Raw genomic sequence first — 17,699 nt, 5'->3', positions numbered from 1 at the left:
GTGTTACAGGACTGCATGGTGGTAGAGGTGTAAAAGGAGCAAGGCCTTGGAGAATATGAGATGTTAGGTGATGGTGGACTGGGTTGAAATTTTGCTAAATGCTAAAAAGGTATCATACTCACATGGAAGAATCCTCTTGTAAAGCGATCGTCCTGTAGAGTGAGCATGGGCAAGCTGAACAGCTGTTGGACCAACTTGTTATTCTTGACTGGGGCAGGAGGACCACTCCTTGGTCACTTGTTCCATAACACTTTGTGACTGGATGGAAAAAGGGTAAGTTCTAGCAGGGACCCTGGTTATGGGACTGCAGGTCAATCAAGGTTTCACCAGAGCCATGGTGGATTGGTCGGTATTGTTCGTTTAGACTGTAACTCAAATGCCACTTTCCCACCAATGCAGTGATATATTCTCACTAATATATCCTCAGCAATATCGGAAATCCTGTTATGAATCCTCAGTGAAGTCTCCAACAGCGATGAGGGCCTCAGAACTCAAAGATTCGTGAGTAAACCAGAAGAAGATGGCGGCGCGACGACAGCACACGCAGCCTCTCCGGTGATGAATATCTGTTATCTGTCAAGTAGGGGATCGTGCACAATCCTGATTTGATTGAAACAGACATGAGTGCATAGCGGAACATCTGGAAAACTTCTGAAATGTCTGCTTTGCTACCGCTGCTACTGTGTGGTAACTGGAATCTCTGGAGCTGAAGGCTTCAAATTCCTCGGCTTTGTGTGTTTCAGCGGCCGGGGAGAGGTCAAAGGTGCTCGGCAGAGGATGGCGCTCGGGAGGCTGTATCGGAGAGGCTGCTCGGAAGCTCGGAGTTTTCAGACGGATGGACTCGGTGTCGGCTGTGGTCGGCTGCTTCCAAGGTATCGGCAAGTTGACGGGTGCCTGGAGGTTTATGGCAGGGAGTTTCTCCCTTTTGCTGCCTGCTATCGGGGACTCGGGAGTCCATCGACTCGGGGACTTTGAGACTATTTTTTTTACTATGCCTATGGACTGTTCTTCATCAAATTATGGTATTGCTTTGCACTGCTGTAACTATATGGTATAATTATGTGGTTTTGTCAGTGTTAGTCTTTGGTCTGTCTTGTTTTCTGTGATATCACTCCAGAGAAACATTGTATCATTTGTTAATGCATGTATGCATTTCTAAATGACAATAAAAGAGGACTCAGCGTTCTCATAATCTAATTGGGATAATATCTAAAGGCTTCTTGGCCCATAAGACCCTAAGACATAACAGCGGACTTGGGCCATTTTGCTTATCCAGTCTGATGGGCAATAAAACATCCCTCTCAATCCCACTCTCTTACCTTTGTCACTTTTACCAATCAGAACCAAAATCAGGTTAATTAACACTGGCACGTGTTGTGAAATTTGTTAACTTAGCAGCGGCAGTTCAATGCGATACATGATAATATAGGAAGAAAATAAACAAGTACAGCAATTACAGTAAGTATATAAAGTGCCGATAAAAAGTATTTATCTCCCTTGGAAGTTTTCACATTTTATTGTTTTACAACATTGAATCAGTGGATTTATTTTGGCTTTTTTGACACTGATCAACAAAAAAAGACTATTTCATGTCAAAGTGAAAACAGATCTCTACAAAGTGATCTAAATTAAATACAAATATAAAACACAAAATCATTGATTAAGTATTCACCCCCTTTAATAGGACACACACCATTCATCACTGTTACCTCCAACTGGTTTTAGAAGTTACATAATTAATTAAATGGAGTGTGCAGTCAAGGTGTTTCAGTTGACTGTACTAAAAATACATCCATATCTGGAAGGGCATAGAAGGTGTTGAGCTCATCTGGAAGGTAAGTCAGTATCCTGGCAAAAACTACAGCAGGAAGACAAAAGAACATTCTAAGCAATTCTGCAAAAAGGTGATTGCAAAGCACAAGTCAGGAGATGGATACAAGAACATTTCCAAGTCAGCTAGGACAATTATCAAGAAATGGAAAGAATATGGCACAGCTGTAAATCTGCCTAGAGCAGGTCGTCCTCAAAAACTGAGGGACCGTGCAAGAAGGGGCTAGCGAGGGAGGCCACCAAAAGACCTATGACAACTCTGGAGGAGTTACAAGCTTCAGTGGCTGAGCTAGAAGAGTTTGCACATACAACTGTTGCCCGGGTGCTTCACCTGTCACAGCTTCATGGGAGAGTGGAAAAGAGAAAGCCACTGTTGAAAAAAACTCATTCGAAATCTCAGCTTGCCAGAAGGAACGTGGGTGACTTTGAAGTCAGCAGGAAGAAGGTTTCTATGGTCTGATTAAATCAAAGTTGAGTTTTTTGGACATCAGACTAAACGCTAAGGTTGGCTAAGAATGAGAGGAGATCTTATAGAAACGTATAAAATTATGAAAGAGAGAGATAAGATAGACGCAGGAAAGTTGTTTCCACTGGTAGGTGAGACTAGAACTACAGGAGATAGCTTCAACATTCGGGGGAGTAGATTTAGGACGGAGATGAGAAGGAACTGCTTCTTCCAGAGGGTGGTGAATCTGTAGAATTCTCCGCCCAGTGAAGCAGTGGAGGCTAACTCAGTAAGTATATTTAAGACAAGGTTGAACAGATTTTTTCATAGTAGGGGAATTAAGGGTTATGGGGAAAAGGCGGGTCAGTGGAGATGAGCCCGCGGCCAGATCGGGCATGATCTTATTGAATGACGGAGCAGGCTCGATGGGCCAGATGGCCTACTCCTGCTCCTATTTCCTATGTTCTTAAAACTGTACATTACAATAAGAGATATATATACATATGAAATTAAACTAATAGTGCAAAAAGAGAGCAAAAATAGTGAGGTAGTATACATGGGTTCTTTGTTCATTCAGAAACCTGATGGCAAGAGGGGAAGAAGCTGTTCCTAAAATATTGGATGTGTATCTTCAGGCTCCTGTAGCTCCTCCCTGAAGGTAGCAATGAAAAGAGGGCATGTCCTTGGTAATGGGGGATTTTTAATGCCAGATTCCATCTTTTTGAGGCTCTCTGCGGTATATCTGTCATCATTTCAGATTCTATCAACAGCAGCAAAGTCATCGACGACTTTACAGATGGCGTTTGAGCTACGTGTAGCCACAATCATGTGTGTAAAGAACAGAACAGTGGGCTAAATGCGCATCCTTGAGGTACGTGATAGGAAAGGTTCAGGATATAAGCCAAAATCACGGCAATTGGTACTAGTTTAGATTGGCTAGAATGACTGAGATAGGCAGAAAGGCCCAATTCTGTGCTGTACAGCTCAATGAATCGTCCCTCACACTCTTGCAATTTAAAACTACCTTGTTTTCTCATGTTCCCTGTTCTGACAAAGGTTCTGCTCTCCATACTTGAGGAAGGATATACTGGCTTTGGAGACAGTGCAGAGGAGGTTCACCAGGTTGATTCCAGGGATGAAGGAGTTAGACTATGAGGAGAGATTGAGTCGCCTGGGACTATACTCTCTGGAATTCAGAAGAATGAAAGGGGATCTTATAGAAACATACAATATTTTGAAAGGGATAGATAAGATAGAAGTAGGAAAGCAGTTTCCATTGGCAGGTGAGACTAGAACTAGGGGACGTTGCCTCAAGATTCAGGGGAGAAGATTTAGGAAGGAGATGAGGAGAAACTGTTTTTCCCAGAGACCGGTGTAACTGTGTAATTCTCTGCCTAGGGAAGCTGTTGAGGCTTATTCACTAAATATATTTAAGATACAGTTATATAAATTTTTACATAGTAGGAAAATTAAGGGTATGGAGAAAAGGCAGGTAGATGGAGCTGAGTTTACGGACAGATCAGCCATGATCTTATTCAATGGCGGGGCAGGCTCGATGGGTCGGATGGCCTACTCCTGCTCCTATTTCTTATGCTCTATTTTTCCCCACTGATGTTTCCTGATCAACTGGTGTTTCCAACATTTTCAGTTTTTATTCTATTTATTCTCCATCAACTCCAGGGTTACACTGAGAACCCAGATGCCCCTCATTGGAACCACAATCATACCTTCCCCACCACCAAAATTTAAAATACCTGGTTTTTAATTTTCTGGTTCTGAAGATTATTGATCTGCAATATTGCCTATGTTTTTCTCTCCACAAATGAAGTATGATCTGCTGAACGTTTCTAGCATTCTGTTTTATTTCAGCGTAATTCTAATGTTCCTCAACAGGCAGTAAAACTGCCTCATTGTTTCCGCCTTGAGGAAAACACTGCCCCCAAGTCTCTGCGTTTCTCCGGGTATTCCATTCTCTGTGTGCTCCTCGCTTCGCTCCCCGTTTATCAGGCGCTTTGTGGAATATTATCCTCCTCCTTTCTCCGAGTCGCTGTGTGTGTGTGTGACCGAGCCATGGCGCCCAGGGAGCCGCTCTGCTCGCTGCTGCCGCTTCAGCTCCTGGGCCTCAGCCTCAGCCTCGGCCTCGCCGTCGCCAGCCGCCCCGGGGTGGTGGTGCTCCTGGCCGACGACCTGGGATACGGGGACCTGGGCTGCTTCGGACATCCAAGCTCCTTCACTCCAAATCTGGACCGACTGGCGGCTTCGGGCCGGAGGTTCAGCGATTTCTACAGCGCGGCCAGCGTCTGCAGCCCATCTCGGTGAGAGGGGAGCCCGAGGCTTGCCCTGTGGGTGGGCCGGGGACGTGATGTCAGGGCGAGATTGTGTAATATTTTTACACCAGCTTGGAGGACCTGCGATTTAACTCTTCCAGGGACGCAGCCCCTCCTCTGCCGCTTCGGAAGAGATGAATCAGCAAAAATCGCAAGTTTTTTTCATCTGCGCGGCGCCTCTGCAACGCAAAGCGATGGTTCCTGCTGTGGGAGAGCATCCCACTGTGCATCATCCCAGAGTTACAGGGCAGGCATCCCACCCTGCAAAAACTCATTCCAGGGAGGTAGCACCATCAATTTGCGGGAGACTCCCGGGAGACGTGGGATGTCTGCAATAGAATAGCTCCTTAGCAGCTGGCCAGCTAGTTTAAATAACGTTAGCTATGCTACTGAACGAATGACACCTGTTAAACTCACCTCAACATGTCTTTTGCAGTCTTAACCCACCATGGGCAATAGAAAAGTCACTGTTGCAAACAGTGCAGCGAGCAACACTGTCATTATTTTGACCCCTGTTAGGCAGGGGTACGCTTTAGAGTACTCTGGGGTGAAGTACGTTTTATATTTTCTTTTTTTGCAACACTGCCATGGCATGCGCGCTCTCGCTCACTTGCTCAAAAAAAATCGATTTCCGGGATATTGTATATAATTTGCGGGCATCAGGGAGCCGCTATCAGTATGCGGGAGACTCCTGGAACTTCCAGGAGAGGTGGGCTGTCTGACATGGATACACAGGGAATGGAGGGATACGGACCAATTGCAGGCAGAATAAACTTAACTTTGCGTTGTGTTTGGCACAGCCGTCGTGAGTTTAAATCCCCTTCATGTGTTATGTTATACGTGCAGCTTCTAAGGACAAGAGCGCAGTACATCACTGTAGGGTGGGTCTGAACGTTCCAATTTGTAAGCATCTGAGATTGTAAAGTTCCCAGCTGGCCAAAAACTTAGTTGAAGACATGTGAAAGCAGAATTAGACTCCACAACTTGTTCAGAAATGCAACTTATTTTTACTTCCTTAAATGAATGATGTTTGACTCACATGCTTTCACCTTAGTGGTGACTTCACTAGGGATCCTCACAAAGGTTTCTCAGTAATTTAAAGAAATGTAGTGCAACTTCTTATTTTTACATTGAATGATAATGATCATGTTCTGCTTCTTCCTCTCAGGGCAGCCTTGCTCACAGGCCGTTACCCTACACGATCAGGAATTTTCCCAGGCGTCTTCTACCCTGGGTCAAAGGGGGGACTTCCACTAAATGAAACGACAGTTGCTGAGTTGTTGAAGCAGCAAGGATATGTCACTGCCATGGTGGGGAAATGGCATTTGGGCTATGGATTAAATGGGATTTACTTACCCATCCACCATGGTTTTGATGAATTCCTGGGTGTTCCATACTCCCATGACCAGGGTCCCTGCCAGAATTTGACCTGTTTCCCACCGGACACCAAGTGTTATGGAAAGTGTGATCAAGGAGTGGTCCTCTTGCCCCTAATCAGGAATAACACGGTGGTTGAGCAGCCGGTCAGCTTTCCCAAGCTCACTGCACAGTACGATCGCTTTGCAAGAGACTTCATTCTAAGAGCAGCACAACAACAAAAACCATTCTTCCTTTATTACGCATCACATGTGAGTAACTTAACATTATGCAAATTTTCAGTCTGGGCTGACTTGGTCCGGCAAATTGTGTTAAGTTCTGGGTTGCCGCATTATAAGAAGGAGGTGGAAACTTTGGAGAGTGTGCAGGTGAGATTTAGCAGCCTGGACTATAAGCATATCCATGAGAAAAGGTGGTGTGAACTAGGGCTTTTCTCTTTAGTGCAAAGGAGAATGAGAGGTTATTTGATAGACACATATAGGCAGCCCGTGTCTTTCTTTGGCTAACACAAGGGGGCAAAATTTTAAGGTACTTGGAGGAAGGTAGAGGTGGGATGTCAGAGACAGGTGAAGTAGTTTTTTACTTGCACAGAGTAGTAAGTGCATGGAATGCACTGCCAGAAGTGGTAGTACAGGTAGTTACATTAGAGAAATGTAAGAGACACTTAGATAGGCATATGGATGAAAGCCAGGGTAATTCCAACTCCAACAGCATCTATTAAACTCTGGTATTCTTTCCTACAATTCTGCCATGGACGGTCCCAGGCCTGGCTGTGAAAGGAGAAGGGTTGGCCATGGGGCTCGCAACCTCATCCTGTAAAAATCCAGTGCTACTGAAACACCAACAGAAGTTCCAAAAACCTCTTCCCTGGGAGAGGAAGGACATACCAAGATCGGAAAGCTTGAAAGACTGGCCCAGGACGGAGGACTCTGGCGAGCTCCTATCTGCAGCCTATGCCCCATTGGCTAACCAGCATATTTTTTTTAACCTCCAGTAAGAGACTGTTAGTCCTCCTTTGACCACGTTTCGTTCTTCTCCCAGTAGTTCCTGATGTAACGTGGTGTCAACTTTCATCTGCTTATATAGACTTTGAAAGTTTGAAATGAAGAATCAATAATGTTTTGATTTAGATGCCAGTGTGTGCTCGTAATACACTACTGTACTAAGTGTGTACTGGTGATACACTACTGTAGTAAGTGTGCGCTCGTGATACACTACTGTACTAAGTGTGTGCTCGTGATACACTACTGTAGTAAGTGTGCGCTCGTGATACACTACTGTACTAAGTGTGTGCTCGTGATTCACTACTAAGTGTGTGCTCGTGATACACTACTGTACTAGGTGTGTACTCTTGATGCACTACTATACTATGTGTGCTCATGATACACTACTGTAGTAAGTATGTGCTCGTGATGCACTACTGTACTAATATGGTACAAACTTATTATATTCATTACTCGCTTCACTGGAACAACCATAACTGTGTTGCTTTTGTGATCAGTTTTTCATCAATTTTTGCACAATTCTGACAAACCTATCTGCCTCCCTGTGACCTACTGCAAACCTGTCTTTGTATTACTGATGTTCGAAGTTCAAAGTAAAATTTATTATCTGAGCACGTCACCAGATCCATCGCTGAGAATCCTTTTCTGAGGGCATACCTAGCAAATCTTAGTAGCTGTAAACTGGGTCAAGGGACACAAACTGCAAATGCAAATATAGATAAAAAGCAATAAATAACCAGCTTGAAATAGCGCGATAAAGGGTCCTTAACATGAAACCATCAGTTGTGGGAACACCAGCAGTAGAATGGTGGTGAGGATTTCTGATGACTGAAGCTGCTTTTCTACAGTAACATTTCAAGTAGATGTGCTCAATGGTAGGGAGGGTTTTACCCGTGATGTACTGGGCTGAATCCACTACCTTTTATAGGATTTTCCACTCAAAGGTATTGGTGTTCACATACCAGGCCATAATGCAGCCAGTCAGCACACTTTCTACCACACATCTATAGAAGTTTGCCAAGGTTTTTGATGACATGTTGAATCTCCACGGACTCCTGGGGAAGTAGAGGTGCTGTTGTGCTTTTTTTGCAATTATATTTATACTTTGGATCCGGAAAAGGTCCTCCGAGATAGAGGTACCCAGGAATTTAAAGTGACTGACCCTCTCCACCTCTGATCCTCATGGACCTCTAGTTTCCCTCTCCTGAAGTCCACAATCAGTTCCTTGGTCTTATTGACATTGAGTGAGAGGTTGTTGTTATTACACTACTCAGCCAAAGTTTCAGTCTCCCTCCTGTATCCTGATACATCACTGCCTTTGATTCAGCCCACAACAGTGGTGTTATCAGCAAATTTGCATATGGTGTTGGAGATGTACTTGGCCGCACAGTCAGGTGTAAAACGAATAGAGCTACAATAGAGCAATCACTCCAGTCGAGGAGGATGTTTTCCTAAGAGGTTGTCCATGGTGGCTCCTCTGGTGGCTGTAGAGGCCAATGTGGGATCCACATATCTTGGTGCAGGGTGGGCGAGAGTAAATGGTGGCTGTAGTTAGTGGTTTTTCAGTCTCTCCTTTCACAGCTGTCATTTGTTCTCTGTGGCACAGCTCCCTCTTGAACAGATTTCCTCCAGGTGTACCTTCTGAGTGCAATGTCTTGCAACACACATAAAAGTTGCTGGTGAACGCAGCAGGCCAGGCAGCATCTCTAGGAAGAGGTGCAGTCGATGTTTCAGGCCGAGACCCTTCGTCCTGACAATGTATAGGTGGAGTGTTCCACCCTCTACTCAACAACTCTCTGGTAAACACACAGATGCTGAGGCTTTAAAGAGGGAATACGTGCAGCAGGTAGAGTCTGGATAGCAACTGTAATGGCAATTCTAATCCTAATCTTCTATCCCTGTTTGCAGCATACCCATTATCCACAGTTTGCAAGTGCAGATTTTACAAGAAAGTCGGTGAGGGGTCCTCTGGGAGACGCCCTGTTGGAATTTGATGGTTCAGTGGGGCAGATACTGAAGGCCCTACGTGATGCTGGAGTGGAGAATAACACATTAATCTTCTTCACCAGTGATAATGGGTATGTTGAATTAGAAGTACACAGGCTTATTATGCAAGTCCGAAACGTGTTCGCCTATACAGATCATTTTTAACCCTACTTATTCATTTTAGGGATCTGGTGTTGCTGACAAGACTAGAACTTATTTCCATTGCTTGTTGCCCAAGGAATTGGTGCATCACTGTTGCAGGATTTTCCTGTCTTTTGCTGCCTTCATTTTACCCTCTACCTTCAAAGCCTTCCAGGGCCTGCTGCAGTGAAACATTCCCTAAGCCACCACTATGCTTCATGGGAGGGATGGTGTGCTTCTGATGATGGACGCTGTTTGGCATATACCAAACATAGCGTTTAGATTGATGTCCAGAAAGCTCAATTTTGGTTTCATCAGATCATAGAACTTTCTTCCAGCCCACTTCAGAATCTCCCACTTGCCTTCTGGCAAACTCCAGCTGAGATTTCATGTTAGTTTTTTTAAACAGTGGCTTTTTCTTTGCCACTTTCCCATAAAGCTGTGACTGGTGAAGCACCTGGGCAGCAGTTGCTGTATGCAACACACATAAAAGTTGCTGGTGAACGCAGCAGGCCAGGCAGCATCTCTAGGAAGCGGTGCAGTCGACGTTTCAGGCCGAGACCCTTCGTCAGGACTAACTGAAGGAAGAGTGAGTAAGGGATTTGAAAGTTGGAGGGGGAGGGGGAGATCCAAAATGATAGGAGAAGACAGGAGGGGGAGGGATGGAGCCAAGAGCTGGACAGGTGATTGGCAAAAGGGATACGAGAGGATCATGGGACAGGAGGTCCGGGAAGAAAGACGGGCGGTGGGGGGGACCCAGAGGATGGGCAAGGGGTATATTCAGAGGGACAGAGGGAGAAAAAGGAGAGTGAGAGAAAGAATGTGTGCATAAAAATAAGTAACAGATGGGGTACGAGGGGAAGGTGGGGCATTAGCGGAAGTTAGAGAAGTCGATGTTCATGCCATCAGGTTGGAGGCTACCCAGACGGAATATAAAGTGTTGTTCCTCCATCCTGAGTGTGGCTTCATCTTTACAGTACAGGAGGCCGTGGATAGACATGTCAGAATGGGAATGGGATGTGGAATTAAAATATGTGGCCACTGGGAGATCCTGCTTTCTCTGGTGGACAGAGCGTAGATGTTCAGCAAAGCGGTCTCCCAGTCTGCATCAGGTCTCGCCAATATATAAAAGGCCACATCGGGAGCACCGGATGCAATATATCACCCGAGCTGACTCACAGGTGAAGTGTTGCCTCACCTGGAAGGACTGTTTGGGGCCCTGAACGGTGGTAAGGGAGGAAGTGTAAGGGCATGTGTAGCACTTGTTCCGCTTACACGGATAAGTGCCAGGAGGGAGATCAGTGGGGAGGGATGGGGGGGACGAATGGACAAGGGAGTTGCATAGGGAGCGATCCCTGCGGAATGCAGAGAGAGGTGGGGAGGGAAAGATGTGCTTAGTGGTGGGATCCCGTTGGAGGTGGCGGAAGTTACGGAGAATAATATGTTGGACCCGGAGGCTGGTGGGGTGGTAGGTGAGGACCAGGGGAACCCTATTCCTATTGGGGTGGCGGGAGGATGGAGTGAGAGCAGATGTACGTGAAATGGGTGAGATGCGTTTAAGAGCAGAGTTGATAGTGGATGAAGGGAAGCCCCTTTCTTTAAAAAAGGAAGACATCCCCCTCGCCCTAGAATGAAAAGCCTCATCCTGAGAGCAGATGTGGCGGAGACGGAGGAATTGCGAGAAGGGGATGGCATTTTTGCAAGAGACAGGGTGAGAAAAGGAATAGTCCAGATAGCTGTGAGAGTCAGTAGGCTTATAGTAGACACCAGTGGATAAGCTGTCTCCAGAGACAGAGACAGAAAGATCTAGAAAGGGGAGGGAGGTGTCGGAAATGGACAAGGTAAACTTGAGGGCAGGGTGAAAGTTGGAGGCAAAGTTAATAAAGTCAACGAGTTCTGCATGCGTCTCCCCCATTTCACGTACATCTGCTCTCACTCCATCCTCCCGCCACCCCACTAGGAATAGGGTTCCCCTGGTCCTCACCTACCACCCCACCAGCCTCCGGGTCCAACATATTATTCTCCGTAACTTCCGCCACCTCCAACGGGATCCCACCACTAAGCACATCTTTCCCTCCCCACCTCTCTCTGCATTCCGCAGGGATCGCTCCCTACACAACTCCCTTGTCCATTCGTCCCCCCCATCCCTCCCCACTGATCTCCCTCCTGGCACTTATCCGTGTAAGCGGAACAAGTGCTACACATGCCCTTACACTTCCTCCCTCACCACCATTCAGGACCCCAAACAGTCCTTCCAGGTGAGGCAACACTTCACCTGTGAGTCGGCTGGGGTGATATACTGCATCCGGTGCTCCCGATGTGGCCTTTTATATATTGGCGAGACCCAACGCAGACTGGGAGACCGCTTTGCTGAACATCTACTCTCTGTCCGCCAGAGAAAGCAGGATCTCCCAGTGGCCACACATTTTAATTCCACACCCCATTCCCATTCTGACATGTCTATCCACGGCCTCCTCTACTGTAAAGATGAAGCCACACTCAGGTTGGAGGAACAACACCTTATATTCCGTCTGGGTAGCCTCCAACCTGATGGCATGAACATCGACTTCTCTAACTTCCGCTAATGCCCCACCTCCCCCTCGTACCCCATCTGTTACTTATTTTTATACACACATTCTTTCTCTCACTCTCCTTTTTCTCCCTCTGTCCCTCTGAATATACCCCTTGCCCATCCTCTGGGTCCCCTCCCCCCACCTTGTCTTTCTTCCCGGACCTCCTGTCCCATGATCCTCTCGTATCCCTTTTGCCTATCACCTGTCCAGCTCTTGGCTCCATCCCTCCCCCTCCTGTCTTCTCCTATCATTTTGGATCTCCCCCTCCCCCTCCAACTTTCAAATCCCTTACTCACTCTTCCTTCAGTTAGTCCTGACGAAGGGTCTCGGCCTGAAACGTCGACTGCACCTCTTCCTAGAGATGCTGCCTGGCCTGCTGCGTTCACCAGCAACTTTTATGTGTGTTGCTTGAATTTCCAGCATCTGCAGAATTCCTGTTAGTTGCTGTATGCACAGTCTTTTCCATCTCAGCCACTGAAGCTTATAACTCCTCCAGAGGTGTCATAGATCTCTCGGTGCCTCTCTCACTCAGTTTTTGAGGACAGCCTGCTCTAGGCAAATTCATAGTTGACCCATATTCTTTCCATTTCTTGGAAATGGAACTGTACTCCAGGAGATATTCAGTGACTTGGAAATTTTCTTGTATCCGTCTCCTGACTTGTGCTTTTTAATAACCTTTCAGAGTTGCTTGGAATGTTCTTTTGTTTTGAAGATGTAGTTTTTGCCAGGATACTAACTCACCAAGCAGTTGGACTTTCCAGATACAGGTGTATTTTACTACTATCAATTGAAACACCTTGATTGCATATATATATATATTGCATATATATATATATATATTTTTTTTTTTTTTATTTATATATATGTGTATATATATATAGAGAGAGAGATAGATGTAGATATAATTTTTTTTTTTTAAAAGCATCTGTTAGTCTTGTGAGACCATGGATCTGCGCCTGGAAAGTCTTCACTCTCCAGGGCGCAGGCCTGGGCAAGGTTGTATGGAAAACCAGCCATTGCCCATGCTGCAAGTCTCCCCTTGTCCCCTCTCCAATGTTGTCCAAGGGAAGGCCAAGGGCCGATACAGCTTGGCACCTGTCGGGACCAGTGTTCGTATGGAGAGTCAGAAGGTACATTAGTTCAAACAATGTAAATTCTGAGATTCAGGATCTTCAGTTGCTTGATCTGGAATCTCTTTGTGATCAAGATACAATGATCAAGAATTCAAAATAAATTGGCATTAAGTTAGTATGGGAGTTGGAGGGAGGTAAATTTTATAATTTCATTAAGGAGAATTTAATGTGGAAAGCAGTAAATAGATGAGATGCTGGTTAGATCAATAATCCAGATTCTTTGTGTCTGAGTTAGGACTTGAAAAGATATTTCAAGCAAATAATGTTGTCAAATACACAAAAAAAACTTCAACCTACTTCACTGTTTCTGGATGAGCAAGTGGTCATTGTGGGAGCAACCACTGTATGAGTAGAATTAGAATCAGGTTTTGTATCACCAGCATAGGTCATGAAATTTGTTGTCTTTGCAGCAGCAGTACAATGCAATACATGATGAATATAGAAACAAACTGAATTATAGAAAGTAAATGTATGTATATTAAATAGTTAAATTAAGATAAGTGGTGCAGGATCAGAAATTAAAACAGAAGTAGTGAGGTAGTGTTCGTGGGTTTAATGTCCATTTAGGAATCGGATGGCAGAGGGGAAGAAGCTATTCCTGAATCGCTGAATGTGTGCCTTCAGGCTTCTGTACCTCCTTCCTGATAGTAACAATGAAAAGAAGGCATGTTCTTGGTGGTGGGGGACAGTGTTAGAGTGGCCAGGCTTGGACTGAACAGGCTTTGACGCCATCAGGCTTGGGCAGGCACAGGCAGAGATTTCAAGTAAGTTTCTAGTAGGTATGTTTTATTTCTGGTAGTACACGTGCTGAGAATAGGTCCAGGGTTAGTGGTGCATTCCTTGTGTGAGATGTGGTACGCCCCAAGCTGTGATAGCGTCATGTTAGCCACAATGCTACTGTGGAGTCTTATTAGGAGTTCTGGTTATATCAGGTGAGATACCCCGTCTGTGTTGTTATTGTGGTAGTAAAATTCTGTCTGTAACTGACCTATTCTATTTCCAGACCAGAACTGATGCGACGATCACGTGGTGGAAATGCAGGGCTGCTGAAGTGTGGCAAAGGCACCACATATGAAGGAGGGATGAGGGAACCTGCAATTGCCTACTGGCCTGGCCAGATTGCTCCAGGTATGCATTCTTCACCATCTGGCTGCTTAAATGTGGATCGTGCTCCAAGCTGGGACATGTAATATTGCTGTGAACAGAACCCAGAGCCTTTATGGGATCACCTCAGTCTGGAGTCCATTCCCTTGGGCAAATTAATGGTCAAACCACAGTTACTGGTTGATCTGTACCTGGACTTCACTTATTCTCTTTGTCCTATATATCTAGAAAATATATTAATATTTATTTCAACTTTAGTTGATTTCTAGCATATTATTCTTTTTGGTGGGAACATAGGACAGTACAGGCCCTTCGGCTCACAATATTGTGACCCTTTACTCTACTCCAAGATTAAACTAAACCTTCCCTGCTCCTTAAATTTACATTTTTCTTTCATCCATGTGCCTATCTAAGAGTCTGTCAAATGAGCCCAGTGTCCCTGCCTCTACTACCACCTCTGACAGTGTGTTCCACGCACTTGCCAGTGTCTGTATAAAATCGTGCCTCTGTCATCCCCCTATACTTGCCTCCAAACACCTTAAAATTATGTCCCCTTATACCATTTCCACCCTGGTAAAAAGTCTTTGGCTGCCCACTTTACCTATGCCTATCATCTTGAACACCTCAATCAAGTCACCTCACGTTCTGCCTCACTCCAAAGAGAAAAGCCCCAGCTCGCTGAAGCTTTCCTCATAAAACATGCTCTCTAATTCAGGCAGCATCCTGGTCAACCTCCTCTGCACCCCCTCTAAAGCTTCCACATCCCTCCTTTAAAGAGGTGTTGGAATTGAAAGGAGAGAGTTCCAATTTTCATTAACTGTTATTTTCTTGATTTCATTCCTAAATGACCTGGCTCTGATTTTAAAATTATATTTCCTTGGATTCTCCACCTAAATAGATGATTACATTTTTCTGAACTGTAGCTTACTATTAATTCCATTTTTTTTCTTTTTGAAGACCTGGATTAGATTAGCACAGATCCATTTTCCCAGTAGATTTTACTTTCTGTTATTTCATGGAAACATCCATTTTATTGTTGTGTTCCATGATATATACATTCATACTAAATGCTTCTCTACAGTTATGAAGAGACATGTTCTCATGATTGATTTCTAGGGAGGGTAAGATTGTGTTAAGTATTCTGCAGAATCGGCTCTCGGCCTTTAATGATGTGTGGCAGGGATGATACCCTTCGGAAAGTAAAGCCTTTCTTTACCCGGCAGGTGTGACCCACGAGCTGGCCAGCACCCTGGATATCCTGCCAACAATTGCCAGCCTCACGGGTGCTAAGCTTCCACGCGTCAAACTTGATGGATATGATATGGGGGATATCCTCTTCAATAATGGGAAGGTATACATTGTCATATCTGACTGTAAACATACCTCAGGTATCAGTATTCAAAGCATGGCAACATCATCTTTATAACTAATTGGGTTTACTTCTCTATCTTCCCGTTTCAGAAATTTACATGGGAATTTACGAGAGTTTTTAACTCTATCTGCTCTTAAGTCAATGTAAAGGAACCCAGTGCACTCTGTTAAAAACAATATCAAGTCATAGGGTCATAGAAGACTACAGAACAGAAACAGGCCCTTTGGCACATCTGGTCCATGCCAAAATGTTACTCTGCTAGTCCCATAGACCTGCACCTGGACCATTGTCCTCCATACCCCTCCCATCCAAACTTCTCTTAAATGTGCAATTGAACCTGTGTCTACAACATCTGCTGGCAACTCATTTCACACTCACACCACCTCTAAGTGAAGAAGTTTCCCTTAAATATTTCATCTTTCACTCTTAACCTATGACCTCTAATTCAATCTCACCCAATTTACAGTAGAAAAAGCCCGCTTGTATTTACCTTATCTATACCCCTCATAATTTTATATACCTCTATCAAATCTCCCCTCATTCTCCTAATCTTCAGGGAATAAACTCCTATCCTATTTGACCTTTCTCTATAACTCAGTCTCGACAACATTCTTGTAATTTTTTTCTGTACTCTTTCAATCTTTCCTATAGATAGGTGACCAAAACCTCACATGATACTCCAAATTAGAAATAGAAGCTGGAGTCTGCAATTGGTTTGTTCATCTTACGTTGTAGTTCAACAAGATCATGTCTGACCTTTTACCTCAGACACCATTGTATCCTTCAATATATTGAGGACTGACCGATACAGAAATCTGTTGGTCTCCATTTTGAATGTAACCAGTGATTAAATCTCCTCAGCTCCAGGAGTAGGGAATTACAAAGATTCTTCCTTATTTGGATGAAGAAATTCCTTATTTCAATCCTACATGGCCATGGCTTTATTTTGAAACTGTAGCCCCTAGTTGTTGATATTTTAGCTGGCAAAGCGTGCTTCCCACTTTTACTGAGCTATCTGAGAATTATGTATGTTCCAGAGAGATCATTTCTCATTCTTTTGAACTCCAGAGAATAGAGGCTCAGCCAGCTTAGTCTGTTCTTATAAGGTAGACCCACCTTGCCAAGTAACTACGCAGGTTAATCTTTGTGGCACTCTTTCAAAAGGCGATCAAAACATTACACAATACACTAGATATAATCTGAGCAAGCAGCCATATGAATTCTAATCGTTAGAGGCCAACGTACCAATTAATTTTCTAATTGACTGCTGTAGTAGTGGAATCATTCGGGTTGAGTATGATGTTCTCCTAGGGGTTGTCTATTGGTGGATCCACGGGTGGCTGTAGAAGCTGATTTGAGATCCACATATTCTGGTGCAGTGTGGACACAGGTAAGTGGTGGTTGTGGTTAGTGGAACACAAGCATGAGACAACCTGTAGATGCTGGAAATCCATCAACACACATAAAATGCTGGAGGAACTCAGCAGGCTAGGCAGCATCTATGAAAAAAGTAAACAGCTAACATTTCAGGTTGATAAGCGTCTTGGCCCAAAACGTCAACTGTTTACTCTTTTCCATAGATGCTGTCTGGCCTGCTGAGTTCCTCCAGCATTTTGTGGATGTTGTGGTTAGTGTTGGGTCTTTTGGTTGGCTGTTCAGTCTCTCCTTTATTGCTGCCACTTACTTCTCTGTGACACAGTAGTGTTGCTCCCTCTTGAATCGATTTCCTCCACGGGTATCTATTGAGTGCAACTTCTGCCCAATTTTTTGATGTAATGTTGAATTTGTGTTCGGGTTGATTTTGATGTTATCTTTGAAATGTTTCCTTTGCTCACCAGAGGCTCGCTGACCTTTCTTCAACTGGGAGTAAAGGATCTGTTTGGGGAGAAGTGAGTTAGGCATCTGGCTGACATGACCTATCCATTGAAGTTGATGTTGCTTTATAGTGATGGAGATGCTGCCCATGTTGGTCTCCTTCAGTATGCTGGTGTTAGTGTGACTCCTTCCAGCTGAACCTCGAAATCTTTTATAAGGTTCTTTGGTCCCATAGGCCTGCAGCTGGCCGGTGGCGTAGTGGCATCAGCGCCGGACTTCAGAGCGAAGGCTCCCGAGTTCGAATCCAGCCTGCTCCCTTGCACGCTTTCCATCTGTGCTGGGTTGAGCGTTGAGCTAGCAACTCGGCCTCGTAAAAATAAGAAAGCCTGCTAAAAAAAACGCTGTCATGTTGGCGTCCCGATGACTCCACTTAAGGGCTTTCTTCTTCTTATTGGTGTTATTGTTCCAGGCCTTTCAAGTACCTACTGTAGGTGGTCCATGACTCAGCTCCAAGCAGTAATCTGAGATGGACGACTACTCGATAGTCCAAACGTTTTGCTTGGGCCTGTAGGTCAAGGACTGTTTTCCTTAA

At 44.8% G+C, this 17,699-nt stretch overlaps 1 protein-coding gene and 1 long non-coding RNA gene across 2 annotated transcripts in view; one reads left to right on the top strand and one right to left on the bottom strand.

Annotated features, from left to right (window-relative positions):
* LOC140186672 (uncharacterized) overlaps positions 1-4,721 on the bottom strand; it is a 37,937-nt gene extending 33,216 nt beyond the window's left edge. Inside the window, exon 1 of the long non-coding RNA XR_011882911.1 lies at positions 123-4,721. This is a non-coding gene — a long non-coding RNA (uncharacterized lncRNA). The remainder of the gene's footprint in view (positions 1-122) is intronic.
* Positions 4,148-17,699, top strand: part of arsa (arylsulfatase A) — a 33,364-nt gene continuing 19,812 nt past the window's right edge. The window contains exons 1-5 of the mRNA XM_072241128.1: positions 4,148-4,590; positions 5,771-6,230; positions 8,892-9,061; positions 13,820-13,944; positions 15,144-15,271. Coding sequence (XP_072097229.1) covers positions 4,346-4,590; positions 5,771-6,230; positions 8,892-9,061; positions 13,820-13,944; positions 15,144-15,271 — 1,128 coding nt within the window. The 5' untranslated portion in view covers positions 4,148-4,345. The remainder of the gene's footprint in view (positions 4,591-5,770; positions 6,231-8,891; positions 9,062-13,819; positions 13,945-15,143; positions 15,272-17,699) is intronic.

Source organism: Mobula birostris, chromosome 23 (genome assembly GCF_030028105.1).
Source record: "Mobula birostris isolate sMobBir1 chromosome 23, sMobBir1.hap1, whole genome shotgun sequence".
Taxonomy (NCBI): Eukaryota; Metazoa; Chordata; class Chondrichthyes; order Myliobatiformes; family Myliobatidae; genus Mobula; species Mobula birostris.
This window is presented reverse-complemented; position numbering and strand designations above follow the sequence as displayed.